Genomic DNA, 21004 nt, shown 5'->3' on the forward strand with positions numbered 1-21004 from the left:
CCTAGACAAGTGCCATTTGAACAATCGTGAACAAGCTTAATATCATCCATAATAAAGAGGCTTTGATTTGCACCCCTTCCACACTTCCTCTACCACTGATGCACAGTATTAGCAGTGTGTACATTGATATAATGCATTTCAGGAACTGACTAAGTGCCTGAGACAGCACCAACCAACCCACAATTGAGACCATCTAAAGCAAAAGAGCAGCAGATGCCTGGGAACACCTCCAACTGGAAGTTCTGCTCCAAGCCACACATCATCCTGACTTGGAAATATATCACTCTTCCTTTGTATTGCTGGGTCAGAATCCTGAAACTCCCTCCCTAAGAGCATTGATTGAAATAAATGTTGGTCGACAAGGTAGTGATACCCATATCCCCATGAACAAAACAAAAAAAGGATGAGAACAAAAGAATGCTAATTTCGTAATAGCAAAAGTGGCAAAGGTGACATGAGAGAAAACATTTTATCCAGCAACTGGTTAAGATCTGGAATGCCCTGTCTGAGACTGTGGTGGATTCAAATTCAATCAAGACCTCCAAAAGGGAATTGAATAATTATCTGAAAATAAAGAAAACAGAGCTGTGGGAAAGGGAGGATAGGTACAACTAAGTGAGTAGCTCTCACTGATGGGAAGAGCCAAATATCCTGCTTCTTCATTGTTCAAATCATTGATGAATTCTATAACTAATGGCATTGCACATCCCACAATCCCCTGCACCCCAGAAACTGCTCTATCCAACTCCCCAGCTGTTGAGAGTGTATAGGCTCTTCTTGGCCACCTCGGGCATTCTGGGCAGCTACTTTGGTATGACTCTTCATCAGAGCTGCTGGTACAGGCTCTGACGATGGATCATCCGGACTCAAAACATTAGCTTTGTTGTCTCTCCAAAGCTGCCATCAGACCTGCTGAGATTTTCCAACATTTTCTGATTTTGTTTTGGGTTTCAGCATCCATAGTAATTTGCTTTTATCCTTTGTTGTGAGTCAGATTCGGTGGAAATGGGAGAAGAAACTGGGAAGCAGTGGCGGAGATAGGGGAGGGGTTGCAGCATCGCTTTATTGGTCACCCCCCCGGCCTGGACGCCCAGACCCTTCCCCCAGCTTGGGTTCATTTTGGAGCAGGATCATTGATTGTCCTGGAAAACAACAGCAAGAGGAGCTCAGAGGCCGGAGGAGCAAAGGGAGTCATGAGTTCTGTCTCCAATCTGAGGGGGATTGAGGACTGGAACCAGAGTCAGTCAGTCAGGGGAGTCAGTGTAAACCCCTGGGAAATGATTTGGCTCTTTAAAGTTCAATTAGTGTTTATTTTACCAACAAAGCCATTTAACATTTGTCATTTTAAAATGTATTCTTTGTAATCTCAATCGGGACAGGGGAGTTCCTCAGGACAGTACCCGAGGCCCAACCATCTTCAGCTGCTCCACCAATAATCATTCTTCCATCATAAGTCAGACTTGGAAATATATCAGTATTCCTTCACTGTTGCTAAGACAAAATCCTGGAATTCTCTTCCTAACAGTATCGACACCATATGTATTGCAGTAGTTTAACAAAGTTGCTCGCCACTACTTTTTCCAGGGCAATTGTGGATAGACAATAAACACCGGTCTTGCCAGTGACATCCTCATCCAATGAACAAAGTATAAAAAGGAAAGGAATGGTAATTGATGTGCTGATCTGTTATCCTGTACTAACTTTTGTATACTTTTTTGATAGGATATCTGAACGGGTAGATTTGCAGACAAGAAATTCAAAATAAATATCACATCAAAATCTGATGGATTCACTTTGTGCATTAGGAGCTGGATATCACTGAATCTTTAAAATAGAAGGAGAAATGCTTCAGGCGCAGCCTGAAAAAGCTTTGCATTATTCACAACAGAGAAAAAGTGTATGGGTGAGATTTCCACTGATCTTCCAACATGGATACACACGAGGACACCAGCACCATGGAAACACTGTGGGAATGTGGGGAAATTGGGAAGGTATTTGGTTCCCGATCAAAGCTGGAAATTCATCGACACAGTCACACTGGAGAGAGGCTGTTCTCCTGCGCCAAGTGTGGAAGGGATTCACTGATTCATCCAACCTTCTCAGACACCAGCACATTCACACTGAAGAGAGTTCAGTCACCTGCTCTGTTTGTGGGAAGGCAATCAGTCATTCATCGACCAAAAGAGAAAACTCTGGAAAATCTCTGCAGGTCTGACGTTTCGAGTCCAGATGACCTTTTGTCAAAGCTGAAAAAGCTTTGGTAACTGCTTTGACAAAGAATCATCTGGACTTGAAACGTCAACTCTTTTCTCTCCTTACAGATGCTGCCAGATCTGCTGAGATTTTCCAGCTTTTTCTCTTTTGATTTCAGATGCCAGCAACTGCAGTAATTTGCTTTTATCCAGTCATTCATTGAGTTTTTTTGAGACATCAGCAAACTCAGTGAAGAGAGTCCATTCATCTGCTCCGTGTGACGGAAGTAATTCACTCAGTCATCCTACTTGCTGACATACCAGCACATTCACACAAGGTAGAGTTTATTCATCTGTTCCTTGTGCAGGGATGGATTTAATTGATTTCCCAGGTTTCCGAAACATCAGCGCCTTCACACTGGGGAGAATCCATACACCTGCCATATCTGTGGAAAGGAATTTAATTGACCATCAAAGATACTGACACGTGAGCAATTTCACAATGGGGAGAGGCCATTCACCTGATTCATGTGTTGGAAGGGATTCACTAATTCATCTGACCTGCTGACACACCAGCGAGTTCACACTGGGGAAAGGCAAATTGCTCTGTTTGTGGGAAGAGATTCACTTGATCATTCCAACTTCGTCCCACCATCAGGTTGCTCAGAGAGACCTTTTAAATGTTCTGAGTGTGAAAAGCTGTTTAAAAGTTAAAAAAAAATCTAATGACACACTAGCAAGTTCACACTGGGGAGATGCCATTCACCTGCTCTGTGTGAGGGAAGGGATTCACTCATTCATGCTCCTGGCTGACACATCAGCAAATTCACAAGTGAGTGGAGGGGTTGGATTCTGGGGTCATTTTTGCTGTCAATCATGTTCAGAATTGAATTATTTCATTCTGACAGTCGTAACTTGTTTCTGCTGATGTTTATAAACTAGATAAATGGTCTACTGTTAAATATTCTAGTTAAATGTCAAATAGCATGTCAAGCTTTCTGTTAAACATATTGATCTCATTTTTTATCTTTCCCACCCGAATGTTTAACATCTGGCCGAAGCTCAGAAAGGACAATCTAGTGGAGGATCATGCAACAGGAACAGAACTTGGACAGAGTCCTTCAGGGTCACACTGAGAGAAATGAACAGCACTTTGGTCTTTCTCATCTCTCTTCACTGACATCAAAGTCCCAGTTAGCGTTAATCTTCAGGTGTGCAAGAAATAGGTCCCAATCGCTCCTGTGCAGTACATGTCTTCCAAAGATATCCAAGCCGGCTGTGTGGAGTCCAAGGCCTAAAACAATAGGATGGAAAATACAAATTCCCTGCAACTCTAATTTTATGATTTCTATTTTGTAACCAGCGTGTTTCAAAGCTCCTAGACACAGAGCAGAAGCTCATTTGTAATTGTGGTTGTACAACCTGAGTCAGGCAGATTGGAAATGGACTGTTAAATCAGAGATTGGTGTAAAACTGTGCTCTCTCCTGACTGAACCTGGAACATTTAGTCTCCAGTTTAAAACGGCCTGTGAAGTTTTTAAGGTGTTTTCGTGACAGTCCTGAGTTTAGCACTTTAAACCAACATCAACATCAACTTGTATTAACATACAAATTTAACATAAGAAAATGTAGTTAAAATAATTAGTTCAATGTCTGTATTAAAATAGCACATGGAAAAGTTCACAAGATCTTTTTAGCTGCTGGAACAATTATAGAAGAGTCATTTGATTTCCAGATAAAGAAGGAACTGCAGAGAGTGTCCAGGAATTCCCTGTTTCATTGATATGTGTGTCTCAGATACCAGGGTTTTGTTCCAGTTTTCCTCAGTATTAACTGTACCTCCCAGTTTAATCATCACTAATTCATAAATAAATCAGTTCATCATTTCCTTGTGTTAATGTTTAGTGCTTTATTGAATTAAAGATTTAATGAGCTGTGTTACAAAATTTTGAGATTTAGAAATTCTTAACTGTGATTTACTGTCATTCTGCTCCCAAATTTTAAAATTGGCCTTCTAATTTCTGAATCCAAATGGTTTATGTAGATAGTGAATGACAGTGGTCCTAACATTGCTCCCTGTGGAACCCCACTTTCCAACTTTAACTAGTCTGAGTAGATACTCTTAACTGCTTCTCCCTGTTTCCGTTTTGTAAACAGCTTGTTTTCCAGAACAATATGTACAATCCACAAGGTGAACATGATCGGGCTGCGTAGAGGGAAGAGCCGGGCAGCAAAATGGAATGAAAGGTGGCTACAAAACCAATATTTGAGGATTAGATATTCAGGGAGCTTGAGCCAAAACAGAAAGCAAATTAGAAGCCAAAAAAAAAAATCAGAGGGTTAGAGTTACAGAGCATTTGTAGCCATTTTTCATCCATTCCGCTATTTGGCCTGACCTTTTATCAGAACATCAACTTTAAGTGAATTAGCATCATCTCTAATACCACGAGAGAAGTAGAAGCTGTAATTAGTCCGGGACATTAATTGTATTTTACACTATCCCTCACAGGGGCTGATCATCCAGGGTGGCCATAGATTGTTCATTGTTGGTGCTTTGTTGTTGCTTAATCTGAATTTAAGGTTCAGTGAAAGGGGTGGAATTGGATGGTCAGAACTGTTCACAATCCCTGCAGGGTAATATTGAATTGAATTTCTATAACATTGTGGCCCTTACCCCTAGAATTAGTCAAGTTGGTTGGTGTGAGGCATATTGTTGTCCACCTGATCAGACAGGTAGTCCCCATGTGGATATGTTTGTGGGTGAGTGCGATGTAAAATCGATACAACCAGGCCCATTTCCTTTGTAATAACATCAAGTGTCTGCTTTTTTCCAGACCCCTTCCGTTCCCTTCACTATAACCCTCAGATAATTCAAATTCCTTGTGTACATCATCCTCTGAGACACCAGAGAATTCCATTTGTCTTACAAATAGATAGCAATGACATTGCTGCTATCATAGGATCAGTTCTGAAATAAGAAAAATACTGTAGATGCTCAAATCTGAAACAGGAACAGAGGGTGTTGGAAAAACCCAACAGGTCTGGCAGCATCTGCAAAGAAAGCAGTTAACGTTAAGAGCCAAAGGGACTCAAAATGTTAACACTGTTTTCTCTCCTTACGGATGCTGCCAGACTTGCCGAGCTTTTCCAGTATCCTCAGCTTTTGCTACAGTTCCGAAATACAGTCAGTCTGATTTTAAGGCTTCCTGAGTTAACGCACTGATCCAGGTAGCCACCCCACCCCACCGCCCCCCCCCCCCCCCCCCCATATCAATCCATATCCTTATCTTTTTAAAGTTTAAAGTTCATTTATTAGTGTCACAAGTAGGCTTACATCAATACTGCAATGACGATACTGTGTAAATCCCCTAGTCACCACTCTCCGGCCCCTGTTCGGATGCACTGAATATAGCATGGCCAACGCACCTGACCAGTACATCTTTCGACTGTGGGAGGAAACTGGAGCACCTGGAGGAAACCCACACAGACACAGAGAGACCGTTCAGACTCCGCAGACAGCGAACCAAGCCAGGAATCAAATCCATATCCCTGACGCTGTGAGGCATCAATGCTAACCACTGTGCCACCGTGCGTTGAAGACTTTTTACATAATTTCTAATGTAGAAAACATTTAATCCCTTTTAAACATGATTCAGCATATCTCCTCCACAGACTACATTGATAGCCTTTTAAATCAGCTATTCTTTTATAGTCAATGTTTTTTTTTATTTCAAAAATATATTTTATTCATAAAAAAAACTCTCAAATAAGACATTGCAATAGACAGATCCGAAAGTTACAAACAGTGCAAAAAATGAATCATTTTTACCCTACAATACAGTGCTTAATTACAAAACATTACATTCATTACATTTAATTACTTAAAACTATGAACTTCATCAGAGTTTACTGTGTGCCGTTATTTTTCAGATTGGCACACAGTTACACAGGCCGAGGGTATTCTGCAGTTACCCGGCCCTCGGTCTGCCTCGGTTGAGACGCTTTACACGGTGGCCTTTCCCCATTGTGCCTTTGCGGCGGCTGCCCAAAGCTTGAACGCGTCCCTGAGCATGTAGTCCTGGACCTTGGAATGTGCCAGTCTGCAACACTCGGTCGAGGATAATTCTTTCAGCTGGAAGATCAGCAAGTTTCGGGCGGACCAAAGCGCGTCCTTCACCGAGTTGATGACCCTCCAGCAGCAGTTGATATTTGTCTCGGTGTGCGTCCCCGGAAACAGCCCGTAGAGCACAGAGTCCTGCGTCACCGAGCTGCCTGGGACGAACCGCGACAAATACCACTGCATCTCACTCCAGACCTTCTTTGCAAAGGCACATTCCACAAGGAGGTGTGCGACCGTCTCATCACCCCCACAGCTGCTTCAAGGGCAGCGTGCGGTGAGGTTGAGCTCTCGGGCGTGCATAAAGGATCTGATGGGGAGTGCCCTTCTCACCACCAGCCAAGCCAGGTCTTGGTGTTTGTTTGTGAGTTCTGGTGATGAGACATTCTGCCAGATGACACTGACAGTCTGCTCAGGGAACCATCCGACAGGATCCGCCGTCTCCTTTTCTCTCAGGGCCTCAAAGACATTACGTGCTGACCACTGCTTGATAGCCATGTGGTCAAAGGTGTGTTTCCGGAAGAATTTCTCCACGAAGGACAGGTGCTGCAGTACGGTCCAACTACATGAAGCATTCCGCGGCAATGTGGCCAGACCCATCCTGCGCAACACTTGGGACAGGTCGAACCTCAAAAAATAGTGGCACTTGTTGTTAGTGTACCGAGGCTCTACACACAGCTTGATGCAGCCGCACACAAAGGTGGCCATCAGGATGAGCCCTCATCTACAAGCAGAAGGGGGAAAGGGAAGAAATTAGAAATTGGAGACCCATTTCACTATTGAACGTGGATTATAAAATTCTGGCCAAGGTCATCGCCAACCGGGTCAAGTCTGCTCTGGAGTCAGTGATCCATCCTGATCAAACCTGTGCTGTACCAGGCAGGAAGATCTCTGGTAGCCTCGTGCTACTCAGGGATATGATCGCCTACGTGCAGGACAGGCAGGTAGACACCTGCCTCATCAGTCCAGACTAGGAGAAGGCGTTTTGACAGAATATCGCACAGCTACATGATGGATGTGCTCTCCAAAATGGGCTTTGGGGAGGGAATCCGCAATTGGATCCAACTGCTCTACACAGACATCAGTAGCACAGTTTTAATCAATGGGTGGGAATCAGATATGTTTCAGATCAGGTCTGGAGTCAGGCAAGGCTGCCCTCTCTCCTCCGTCCTTTGTGTGTGTTGTATTGAACCCTTTGCCGAGGCCCTCAGAAGCGACCCAGGCATCAAAGGGGTTACAATCCCAGGCAGCGGAGGGACGCAAGTCAAAGCCTCCCTCCACATGGATGACGTGGCTGTCTTCTGCTCGGACCCCTCGTCTGTTCGCAGGCTTCTTCGAGTCTGTGAGCAGTTCGAGCTGGCCTCGGGGGCCAAAGTCAACCAGTGTAAGAGTGAGGCCATGTTCTTTGGGAACTGGCCTGACACATCCTTTGTCCCCTTCACCATCAGGGTAGACTACCTCAAGGTGCTGGGGATATGGTTTGGAACAGCAGGGGCATGCGCCAAAAACTGGGAAGAGTGCATCGCCAAAGCCAGACAAAAATTGGGATTGTGGGAGCAACGCTCCCTCTCCTTCACTGGGAAAAACCTTGTGATCCGATGCGAGGTACTGTCCGTGTTGTTGTACGTGGCGCAGGTGTGGCCAATCCCCAAGTCCTGCGCAGCAGCAGTGACCCGGGCCATCTTCAAATTTATCTGGGGATCAAAGATGGATCGTGTCTGGAGGGAGGCGATGCACAAATCTCCAGAGAACGGAGAGAAAAACGTTCCCAATCCTCGGAGGAAAAAACGTTCCCAATCCTCGGAGGGAAAAACGTTCCTCATCCTTTTATCGTCAATGTTGTTCTGAATGATGACACTATTAACCTTCTATCTAACCCTTCTGTTGGTTCAATTATTGAAACCAGAGTACTCTCTTTGTGCTAATGGTCACATTTTCTATCTGCCCAGTTATTTTTTGAAGTCAACTCTTGAATTATTTGTGTATTCATCATCTTAGCACATTTCATGAACTAATGTTGAAGTGTTTGCTCCACACCCACAGGGTTTGATCTGTTTCAAGCCACAAACAGAAAGGTCCAGTTTTCTCCTGGAGTTGAATGAAATCAGCTTTTGAAATGATGCAGCATTTCAGCCAATGAGAGAGGCCTATAAACAGCTCCACCCCTCATCCAAAAACAGAAAATGCTGGAAATATCAGTGGGTCTGTGGGGAGAGAATAGAGGAAACGTTTTGAATCTAGGTGACCCTTCGTTAGAGCTGAGAGCAAAGAGAATCAGCAGAGGTTTATATTGTGAGAGGAGTGGGTTGGAATGGGACAAAGAGAATGTAAATGAGGATATAGAAGGCTGAGAAGGTGCTAAGAAGTGTCCATTAAGTGATCATAATGTGTGAATTGCAGAATGGAGGTACAGATTGTTAAAGGACTGCCTAAGGAATGTGGTAGTTTCCCTGAAGGGCCCCAGGATCCTTCTGACCTTTTGGTTTTAAGCAGGTGGAGGGAGGGGGCTAGAAGGACAGCTGGAATGGAGAAGTGGAAAAATAGAAGTGAAAAGGAAGGATGATAAAATGGATGAATGAGATGAAACAAAATGGCGGCACGATAGTGCAGTGGTTAGCACTGCTGCTTCACAGCTCCAGGGTCCCGGGTTCGATTCCCGGCTCGGGTCACTGTCTGTGTGGAGTTTGCACATTCTCCTCGTGTCTGCATGGGTTTCCTCCGGGTGTTCCGGTTTCCTCCCACAGTCCAAAGATGTGCAGGTTAGGTTGACTGGCCAGGTTAAAAATTGCCCCTTAGAATTCTAAGATGCGTAGGTTAGAGGGATTAGCGGGTAAATATGTGGGGGTAGGTCCTGGGTGGGATTGTGGTCGTTGCAGACTCGATGGGCCGAATGGCCTCCTTCTGCACTGTAGGGTTTCTATGATTTCTATGAAAATGAAATGAAATAATTGGAAATAGGGTGAAGGTGAAGGAGAGAGTTCAAGCTCTGAAGTTGTTGAACTCAATGTTCAGTCCAGAAGGCTGTACAGGATCCAATCGGAAGGTGAGGTGCTGTTTATTCAGTTTGCGTTGAGGTTCACTGGAACATTGCAAAAGGCCAAGGATGGGCAGGGTGAACAGGAGGGCAGGGTGTGTGTTGAAGTGGCAAGCAACAGGAGGTTTGGGTCCTGCTTGCAGATGGGCTGAAGGTGTTCAGCAATCATCCAGTCTACGTTTGGTCTCTCTGATGTACAATAGACCACAGTGGGAGCAGCGGATGCAATTGACCAGATTGAAGGATGTGCAGGTGAAACGCTGCTTCACCTGAAAGGAGTGTTTCGGATTGAGACAGTGAGCAGAGAGGAAATAAAGGGGAAGATGTTGCATGGGAAGGTGCCGTGGGCAGTGGTTGAGGTGTTAGGTGTGATGGAGGAGTGGACCTGGGTGTCCTGGAGAGAATGGTCCCTGCAAAATGTTGAGTGGGGGCGGTGAGGGGAAGATGTGTTGAGTAATGGCATCATGCTGGAGTTGGCAGAAAGAGTGGAGAATGATCCTTTGAATGTGGAGACTGGTGAGTTGAAAAGTGAGGACTAGGGGGACCCTATCCTGGTTCTGGGAGGAAGGGGAGGGGGTAAGAGCAGTGGCTAGGGGAATGGGTTGGGTGCAGTTTAGAGCCCTGTCAACCACAGTGGATGGAAAACTATGATTGAAGAAGAAGGAAGACATAGTGGCAGCACTATTTTGGGAAGTCATCAGAACAGGTGCAGCGGAGGTGAAGGAACTGAGAGAATGGGATAGAGTCCTTACAGGATGTGAGGTGTGCAGAGCTGTCGTCAAGGTAGTTGTGGGAGTCGGTGGGCTTATAATGGATGCCAGTGGACAGCTTATCACCAGAAATTGTGACAGAGAGGTCAAGGAAGGGAAGAGAAGTGTCAGAGATGGACTATGTGAAGGTGCTAGAGGGGTGGAAATTGGAAGCAAAATGGATACATTTTTCCAGGTCCAGGCGAGAGCATGAAGTGGCATCGAAATTGTCGTCGATGTACCAATAAAGAGTTGTGGGACGGGGCTAGAGTAAGACTGGAATAGGGAATGCTCCACGTAACCCATAAAGAGACAGGCACAACTGGGACCCATGTGCATGCCCATAGCCACACCTTTTATTTGGAGGAAGTGAGATGAGTTAAAGGGGAAATTGTTGAGTGAGAGAACCAGTTCAGCCAGATGGAAGAGAGTAATGGTAGATGGGGATTGTTCACACCTCTGTTCGAGGAAGAAGCGAAGAGCTTTGAGACCATCCTGATGGGGCATGGAGGTGTAGCGGGATTGGACATCCATGGTGAAGAGGAGGCGGTTTGAGCCTGGGAACTGGAAGTCGTTGATATGGCGTAGGGCATTGGAGGAATTGAGGAAATGAGTTTGGTGGGGCAGGAACAGGCTGACACGATGGGCCTACTGGGGCAGTCCTGTTTGTGGATTTTGGGAAGGAAGTAGAAGCGGGCTTTCCAGGGTTGGGAGACTATGATGTCGGAGGCTGTGAAGGGAAGATCGCCAGAGGAGATTAGGTCATTGACAGTCCTGGAAACAGTGGCTTGATGTTTGGTGGATGGGTCGTGGTCCAGGGAGAGGTAGGAGGAAGCATCCGAGAGTTGGCCCTCAGCCTCTGTGAGGTAGAGGTCCGTACGCCAGCCAACAACACCGCACTTGTTGGCGGGTTTGATGACAAGGTCAGTGTTGGACCGAAGAGAACGAAATGCAGGAAATTCAGAAGGAGACAAGTTAGAGTGGTTGAGAGGAGCAGAGAAATTGAGACGGCCGATGTCACGCCGACAGTTCTCGATGAAAAGATCAAGAGCAGGTAAGAGGTGGCGAAGGGGAGATCCGGGGGGGAGAGGGTGGGGGGGTGGAGGGGGAATGCTGGAGGTGGATGAAGTGGGGGTGGAGGGGGAAGAGCACTCCTGCCCACAGAAGAGAGCACGGAGACAAAGATAGCGGAAGAAGAGTTCAGCATCATGTTGAGTCCAAAATTCATTTAGATGAGGACGTACGGGTACACAGCCGAGTCCCTTGCTGAGTACACCATGATGTGGAGATGCCGGTGTTGGACTGGGGTAAACACAGTAAGAAGTTTAACAATTGTCAGGCAATACAGCAGGATATAGATAGGCTGGAAAATTGGGCAGAGAGGTGGCAGATGGAGTTTAATCCGGATAAATGCGAAGTGATGCATTTTGGAAGAAATAATGTAGGGAGGAGTTATACAATAAATGGCAGAGTCATCAGGAGTATAGAAATAGAGAGGGACCTGGGTGTGCAAGTCCACAAATCCTTGAAGGTGGCAACACAGGTGGAGAAGGTGGTGAAGAAGGCATATGGTATGCTTGCCTTTATAGGACGGGGTATAGAGTATAAAAGCTGGAGTCTGATGATGCAGCTGTATAGAATGCTGGTTAGGCCACATTTGGAGTACTGCGTCCAGTTCTGGTCGCCGCACTACCAGAAGGACGTGGAGGCGTTAGAGAGAGTGCAGAGAAGGTTTACCAGGATGTTGCCTGGTATGGAGGGTCTTAGCTATGAGGAGAGATTGGGTAAACTGGGGTTGTTCTCCCTGGAAAGACGGAGAATGAGGGGAGATCTAATAGAGGTGTACAAGATTATGAAGGGGATAGATAGGGTGAATGGTGGGAAGCTTTTTCCCAGATCAGAAGTGACATTCACGAGGGGTCACGGGCTCAAGGTGAGAGGGGCGAAGTATTAGAGGGATGTTTTTTACACAGAGGGTGGTGGGGGCCTGGAATGCGCTGCCAAGTAGGGTGGTGGAGGCAGGCACGCTGACGTCGTTTAAGACTTACCTGGATAGTCACATGAGCAGCCTGGGAATGGAGGGATTAATACGATTGGTCTAGTTGGACCAAGGAGCGGCACAGGCTTGGAGGGCCGAAGGGCCTGTTTCCTGTGCTGTACTGTTCTTTGTTCTTTGTTCTTAACAACAGGTTAAAGTCCAACAGGTTTATTTGGTAGCAAAAGCCACACAAGCTTTCAGGTGAAGAAGGGGCTTGGAGCTCCGAAAGCTTGTGTGGCTTTTGCTACCAAATAAACCTGTTGGACTTTAACCTGGTGTTGTTGGAACTTCTTACTGAGTACACCATGCTCAGCCTCAGAGAGGGGAAGATCGGAGGGTATGGTAAATGGGGATAGGAGGGATGTTGGTATCGATGAGTTGCTGAGCTTGCGTCCCTTAACACCTAAAAGGAAGGGAAAAAGTTTCTTGTCAGATGAGACCAACTATAAAGTCAAACTGGGAGCCAGGACAGCTCTGAGAAAATGACTCGCTGCTGCTGGGGGAGATATCCAGAGTGCGCATGTGCCCCTCATTCACTCCAATTGGTTGAGCTGCTGCAGAGCCGCCTCTTTCTATTGGTCCTAACTGCTGTCAATCATTCCCCTGGGATTGTATTCTGGAGCATGCGCAGTGCGGCGACTGGAGCAGGCGCAGTATCAGAGTTTAGCGCCTGCGCACTGTCATTGATGGCCCTGGAGCCGGGGAGAAGCTTCTTTGTGCCGGCGAAGTGGAGGCGGCGATAGGCGGTGGGTGGGAGGATATGGAAACATTCTGTGGACCCGCAAATCCTTCAGAATCATTGTCAGCTCCCTAGTTGGCAGCTGCGGGGCTTCTCCCTCCTGGGAACAGGCCCAGGTTAACGATCACCATCCTGGTTCAGTCAGATGGTTCACATCAGAGGATGGCGGATGGGGGACAATAAATCAGAGGTTACACTTTGGGCTCAAATGAATGGGGACTCTGATCTCTGGGAGAGAAGGAAGGAAACTTTGGGAGGTGGGCGCTGAGGATTCAGAAACACCCGCTGGAGGCCCCAATCCTCCAATCAGACCCATTGATTTTGTCAGTCTGCAGGCAGAGCTGGAGAACTGATCTGATATTTGATTTGATTTATTATTGTCATGTTTATCTGATGTTTATTAGTGATGTTTATTGTTTCTTGCACACTATACAGACAAAGCATACCATACATGTAGAGAAAGATCAACTTAATATAAGGTAGACCCTTTCAAAAGTCCGATGGCAGCAGGGAAGAAGCTATTCTTGAGTCAATTGGTATGTGACCTCAGACTTTTGTATCTTTTTCCCAATGGAAGAAGATGGAAGAGAGTATGCCCAGGATGTGTGGGGTCCTTGATTATGCTGGATGCTTTTCTGAGGCAGCGGGAAGTGTAGACAGAGTCAATGGATGGGAGGCTGGTGTGCATGATGAACTGTTCACGACCCACTGTAGTGAACCCAGGCAGAGGAGAAAACTAGAAGAAGAGGAAAAAAGTGCTCCAGGTGGTGATGGGGGTTTGCATATGAGAGGAGGGAGAGTGTGTGGGACAGGATTTTACAGCTTTGAGGAACAAGAGAGAAAAAGTTTCCGTAGTAACTGGACTTGTCTGTTATGTTTTTTTTATCCTGTGCTTGCAATTAAGAATTTTGTCAACTCCTTTTTGCAGGAAGGGGAAGATTCATAGCTGCAAAACTCAAATCAAACTTCTCTGTCTGTGGTAAAGCTTTCACTGATCAACATTCCTGGAGAGAAACAAGGACAGTAGCACCATGGAGAAACCGTGGAAATGTGAGGACTGTGGCAAAGGATTCAGTTATCCATCCCTGCTGGAAATCCATCGACGCGTTCACACTGGGGAGAAACCGTTCAGCTGTTCCGTGTGTGGGAAGGGATTTACTCAGTCAACCAAACTCATATCACACCAGCGAATTCACACCGAGGAGAGGCCATTCATCTGTCCTGTATGTGGAAAGGGATTTACTCAGACATCCTGCCTCATGTTACACCAACGAATTCACACTGAGGAGAGGCCATTCAGCTGCACTCACTGTGAAAAAAGGTTCAGGTCTTCATCTGACCTCAATATACACCAGCGACTTCACACTGGGGAGAAGCCATTCACTTGCTCTGTGTGTGGGAAAGGATTCACTCATTCATCTGGCCTCAGGTCACACCAGAGAATTCACTCTGAAGTGAAGCCATTCAGCTGCACTTCCTGTGGAAAGAGGTTCAGGCATTCATCCGCCCTTGTTGAACACCAGCGAGTTCACACTGGGCAGAAGCCATTCACCTGCTCTGTGTGTGGGCAGGGATTTACTCAGTCTTCCAGTCTGCTGAGACACCAACGAGTTCACACTGGGGAGAGGCCATTCACCTGCAATTCCTGTGGAAAGAGTTTTGGGCAGTCATCCACCCTCATTGCACACCAGCGAATTCACACTGGAGAGAGACCATTCACCTGCTCTGTGTGTGGGAAGGGATTCACTGTAGCATCGGCCCTTGAGTCTCACCAGCAAATTCACACTCAGGAGAAGCCATTCAGCTGTACTGATTGTGGAAAGAGTTTCAGGTGTTCGTCTGCTCTCCTGGCACACCAGCGAGTTCACACTGGAGAGAGACCATTCAGCTGCTCTGTGTGTGGGAAAAGATTCACTCGCTCCTTCAACTTAGTGACACATGAGCGAGTTCATAAGTGACTGCAGGGATTGGATTCTGCTGTAATTGCTTTTGTCAATCCCATCCAGGTTTGTTACTGAGACAATATTTTATTTGTTTCTGGTGATGTGAAGAACCCTATAAGTGTCTGGAGCTTAAGATTCTGCAGATGTCACTGATTTTGTGTCTGCAGTGTCCCTTTTTGGACACACTATCTTTGATTTTTCCCCTTAATTCAAGATTTCTACTGCAAAGTAGGATCTGTTCCACAGGACTTGTGTGACACAAAAGTCATCACAATGTATAAAACAAAGGTGACAGAGGAGATGCCACAAAAGCTTTGTCCAGCAAAGCTCCTCCGTCTCATCCGCCCTCACAGTAACCTGCCTGTACTGTACAGTTCTAGCCCCACCATACTTCAGTATTTTCTTCTCCATGTTCCGCAACTTGGCCTTTCCTGTAGATATGGAAGGAATTTCCCTGACAACTAGGATAGACAGCAAACTCCACAATCTGTCCAGACTGAAAGTGAAGACAGAAATACAGAATGTCTTCATCAGAGAACTCCTCTAGCTGATGATCTCATGTAGTTGTTCGTACAGAAATTCAACTACAAATACTCAAGATTGTCTCTCTCATGCCTAAAACTTGTTCTCCCTTTCTATAAGCATCAAAGGAACTCTAGTTTTGGGACAGAATGTTGAAAATTAAGAAATTTAATAATTGGGAATGTGTTTTGGTGGGTGTAGGATTAAAATAGAGCAAACTATTTTTAAATGGGAATTGGTTCGGAATACAGATTGGCTTAGGTGAAGCCCAGCAATACCGTAAACAGATATTTACCTAAGAGAAGTCGGTAACAATAAAGCATTGAGTTTCAGGAGTTAAAGCAAAGATGGCAAAAGTTCAAAAGAGAAGACGGTGGTGAATTTCACGCTTAAAGGGGTGAGCTCATTTAAACAATGTAATTAAAGAGAAATTCCTGAGATAGGTAGTTCAGATAAGGAAAGATCCAACCAAAACACGGTATATCAGTGGCAGAATTTATCCTATACAGAGAACTGGTCCAAGATCACAGTCATATTCAAAAACTGTCTGAAGAAATTGAGTTTAAACAGATATTTTTTTCTCTTTTTTTAAGCCAGAAGCAATCCCACAAAAGATATTCATTCCAAGTGTGGTAACTATTGCTGGACTTTACTTATATAGTTTTAAAAATATAGGATGTTGTTTGGGGAGGTTCAGCTCTGAGGTTAAGAAAATAGAGGGATTTGAACTGGGTCAATTTAAAGGTATTGTGGATAACTATTAATGTAGTTAAATGTATACTTTTAGTTGCCTTTCTTGTGTGATCTACTGTTTAATAAACATTTATTTTGTTTAATTATTACATGATTGGAACATTCTTCCCTGTTCTTCACAACTTTTATCACATTATGAAAACTAGTTAGGAACCGGCATTCCATGTTTCCCTTCTGGATTTGGAATGCCTGAGCATTTAACATCAGCTGGATTTTTAACTGTGACTTCGAAAATTCTGCTACTTTGGGTTCACGATGACAGTCAATCTGCCACCTAATGCAAAACTCAGAACAAAGTTCGGAAAAGCAATTTCCTCCTTTAGCCAACTCGTGAATCGTGCAGGGAATAACATCAAGCTGACTCTCAGCACCAAGATGCCGGTTTAGGCCACAGAATGTGCCACAGAACAGCAAAACTGAAAGCTGTTGAGCTTCCTTTCTTGATCCTATATATTGTCTATGTTTCACAGCTTTCATTTTTGCTGTTCTGTGGCATCTCATAAAAGGTCAGAATTACAACTGCAGCAATGCTCTCAAAGACAAATGTGCCAAGTATGCTGGCAATCAAATCGACGGAATTGTCTCAGAAGAAAAGGGGTGCCAATTTAAGATTGAGATGAAGAATTTCTTCCCTGAGGGCTGTGAGTCTTTGGAACTCCTTGACACAGAGAGCTGTGGGGGCAGAGTCCTTGTGTAGATTTAAGGGTTAAAGGAAAGGTCAGGAAAGTGGATGTGAGGAATGTCGGATCAGCCATGATCCTATTAAATGAGAGGCCGAATGGGCTACTCTTGTTCCTATTTCTTACGATCTTATAGGCATCTTTGCTAGCTCCAAGAGTCATATTGGACTCGAAACGTTCACTCTGTTTTTCTCTCTCCACAGATGCTGCTGGACCTGCTGAGTTTTTCCAGCATTTTCTGTTAGCCCATAAGTAATTACAGAAATAGCGGATGCATTGGTTGTAATTTAGGATTCTGGCGAGGTACCAGGGGATTGGAAAATTGGCAATGTAATACCCCTGTTCAAAGAGGAAGGAAGGTTAAAAAGCAGGTAACTATAGGCCGATTGTCAACATATATTGCTGCAAAAATGTTGGAATCAATTATTAAGCAATAAATTGTGGCACATTTGGAAAATCATAATCTGATCAAGCAGAGTCAGCGTGCCTTCATGAAAGGGAAATCGTGTATGACTATTAGAGTATTTCGAGGAAGTCACATACAGAGTGGCTATAGGGGAGCCAGTAAATGTGTTGTATTTGGACTTCCAGAAGATGTTCAATAAGGTACCTCAGAAAAGGTTAAGTCACAAGATAAGAGCTCATGGTATTGCACATAGTATATTGGTATGGATAGAAAATTGGCTAATGGGAAGGAAACACCTAGTGGGGTTAAGGGGTTCTTTTTCAGGTTGGCAACCTGTAATCAGTGGAGTTCCACAGGGGTCAGTGCTGGGACCGTGAAAGGATTAATAATCATTCCAGTCTAAAAATCACATAAGCTGCTGAACTCAGTCATACAGTAAAACTATGAAAAAACGAGAAGCCCCAGATAATAGTTAAGGACCATAAAACTCCCAATTACAAGGGAGGCTTCAGTCATACAATATACACATAAGACTTCAATTGAGTTGTGTGCAGCTGCAGCTTGTCAGTATCTGTTATAACAAGGAACAATAGACTGGGATTTGATATACTATTGGTCAGACCAATAGCTATCATACTCATGTCCGGAGGGTGGTAGATAGTTTAAAAAAAACACACACTTGCTTTGTGATATAATTAGGTAGACATGCACAAGTTGTAAGTGGACAACTATACCCTTATGTCATACATTATGTAATTCCAATTGTTAATTATGAGTGGATATAGATAACTTCTATACAAATGTACATCTTTGGTATATGCTAATTACTTGTAATATAATCTAGAAGTAGATCTGTTTGGGTCTGTATCCAGTGTTCTGGACTGTGCCAGCAGCTAGCTTACTGGAGCCCTTGCTATAGCTTGTAATAAACGGCCGATTTTGAAACTCCAAAATTCTTTGTCTGGTCACATGAGAACAAGGTCAGTAAGCCGCTGACCATCACTGCACCACAACAGATCGTAACTGGTTATAATGTATATCAGTGGCTTGGAGGAAGGAAGCAAATGTACTGTAGCCAGATTTGCAGACAACACAACAATAGATGGAAAGGCAAGTTGCAAGAGAGTTACAAACAGATTACAATAAGATATTGATCGGTTAAGTAAGTGGACAAAAAAGTTAGCAAATGGAGTATAATGTGGTAAAATGTGAAGTTCATTTTGGAAGGGAGAACAAAAGAACAGTGTTATTTAAATGGAGAAAAACTGCAGAAAGCTTTGACATAAAGGGACTTGAGGATACTTGTGCACGAAACACAGAAAGCTAGCACCCAGGTGCTGCAAATAATCAGGAAGGCTAATGGAATGTTGATCCTTATTTCAAGGGGTTGGAATATAAGAATAGGGAAGTATTTCCGTCACTGTATACGTTATTGGTGAGACCACATCTGGAGTACTGTGAGCAGTTTTGATCCCATTATTTAAGGAAAAATATTTCATTGGAGGCAGTTCAGAGAAGATTCACTATGATGATCCCTGGTATGGAGTAATAGCCTTATGAGGAAAGGTTCAACAGGTTAGGACTTGATTCATTGGAATTTGGAAGAATGAGATGTGATCTCATTGAAACATATACGATTCTGAAGGAGCTTGACAGGGTAAAGGCTGAGAGAATGTTTCCCCTCATGGGAGAGTCTAGGACCAGTGGATATAGTCTCAGAATTAAGGGGTACTAATTTAAGACTGAGATGAGGAGAAATATCTTCTTTCTGAGGGCTGCGGGTCTTTGGTACTCCTTCCCACACAGCTATGGGGCAAAGACGTTGTGTATATTTAATGCTCAGATAGATTATTCATCAGTGATGGATCAAGGGTTACAGGGAAAAGGCAGGGAAGTGGACGCAAGAAATATTGGATCAGCTATGATCCTATTGAATGGCAGTGGATCAAGCTCGAAGGGCCAAAGGGCCTCCTCCTGTTACTATTTCTTATGGTCTTAAGAGACTGCTGGCCTCTCTTAAGTGGTCTGTCCATGCCTGGGTGGCTCCGGTGAAAGAGTTTGTAGTGTCCGGTTAATACCTTCCACCAGCAGTGAGTACCTCAGGGTACAGAGCGTTTCATCGACCCTGGTAAAAACATTCTGGTTAGAAAGGATCTCTTAACTCATGTTGAGCCTTTGTTGCTGACTTGGGGCTCTTGTAGTTTCATTGGACAAGATGTTTGTGAGAATAAGAGGGAAAAGAATGTTCCAGAGAAACTAGAATTGTCTGGTCTGAATTTCCATTCTGGACTTACAGTGATGACTCTTATACACTTCAGTTACAGGATATTAGAGATGATTTGCCGACAGGAAACTCAAACCAAGCATGACATCAAGATCTGTCAGTCACTTGATTCATCATGACCTGAATATCATTGGACTTTGAAGGTGGAAGAGGAAATCTTTGCCTGTTCTATCTGTGAGAGAATATTTTAAACATCATTGTGACTGGAAAATACCCCAAGACACACACAACACACCTGATAAGAGTTTTCCAGAGACTGACTGTGAAAAGAGCTTTAACCTGTTACACAGTTTGAAAAAAACATCACACCATTCACAGCAGGGAGAAACATGACAGGTGTTCTGTGTGAATGCAGTTGAGGCTTCAGCAGATTCTTCAACTTAGAGAGCCAAAAGGATCCCCGCAGTACAGAGAAACCATGGAAATGTGGTGGCTGTGGGAAAGGATTCATTTGCCATCCCAGCTGGAAGTTCATCAGTGCACTCACACTGAGGTGAGAACGTATACCTGCACCATGTGAGGGAGGGGATTCACTCTGTTGTCTCACCTTCAGTTACATCAGTGAGTTCAAACTGATGAGAGACCTTTTAAATGCTCTGGTTGTGGGAAATGCTTTAAAATCTCACCGGATCTAATTAAACACAAGCTTGTTCGCACTGACGAGAGACCGTTTGCTTTTTAACTGTGTGAGAAAAGATTAAGTCATCTCACCTCATTCAACACCAGCAAGTTCACACTGTGGAGAGGCAATTCACCTCTGTGTGTGGGAAGAGATTAGCATGATCACCTCACTTACTGACAAACGGGCGAGTTCACAAGTGACTCAGATGTTGAATTTTAACATTTAAAATCAAATACTAAATTGAATGCCAAAAGTTTTAACTGTTACTCCACTGATCCTACAGTCATGTTTATCTCTGTGTTTATTCTTCATGTTGGTTTCAGCATTCTGGATATCATTATAATTAGGTCGCTTACTGAGACGAGTTACGGTGAAATTTCCACACATGTCCCAAGAGCATTAGTCTGGTCCTCTGGATTCCTAATTCAGTGACTTCACCACAATGGTACCATCTCCCCAAGGAGATCACTCCAAAGATGTGCAGGTCAGATTGATTGGCTATGCTAAATTGCCCCTTATTGTCAGGGGATTAGCAGGTTAAATACATGGGGTTACAGGGATAGGGCCTGGGTGGAAATGATGTCAGTGCGAACTTGATGGGCCAAATGGCCTCCTTCTGCATTGCAGTGATTCTATGACTCCATGATCTCATGATGCGGGTATTGTCCCAGCTCCTACGCTGCGGATTTAAGTCCCACCTGAGGACATGAGAGTCAAGGAAAGTGTGTTTATAATGTGGCAAAACAGGTTGAGTATCAACCTGCAAAATCCTTCCAAAACACACCAATGGCAGGCAGTAAGAGCAGGAGAACTCTTTGATGAGGAGTGCTACCGTTCAAGGTATAAGCCTTAGGCAACTAGTTATGGAACAGATGAGCATCTGTTAGGTATGAAAAGAGATAATAACAACCTCCCCATTATTAGA

At 44.5% G+C, this 21004-nt stretch overlaps 1 protein-coding gene across 1 annotated transcript in view; it reads left to right on the forward strand.

Annotated features, from left to right (window-relative positions):
- The first annotated feature begins 12832 nt into the window (after positions 1-12832).
- Positions 12833-21004, forward strand: part of LOC144505395 (uncharacterized) — a 29204-nt gene continuing 21032 nt past the window's right edge. Inside the window, exons 1-2 of the mRNA XM_078231506.1 lie at positions 12833-12876; positions 13798-14823. Of these exons, the coding sequence (XP_078087632.1) occupies positions 13901-14823 (923 nt within the window). The 5' untranslated portion in view covers positions 12833-12876; positions 13798-13900. The remainder of the gene's footprint in view (positions 12877-13797; positions 14824-21004) is intronic.

This window comes from Mustelus asterias, chromosome 16 (assembly GCF_964213995.1).
Source record: "Mustelus asterias chromosome 16, sMusAst1.hap1.1, whole genome shotgun sequence".
NCBI lineage: Eukaryota > Metazoa > Chordata > Chondrichthyes > Carcharhiniformes > Triakidae > Mustelus > Mustelus asterias.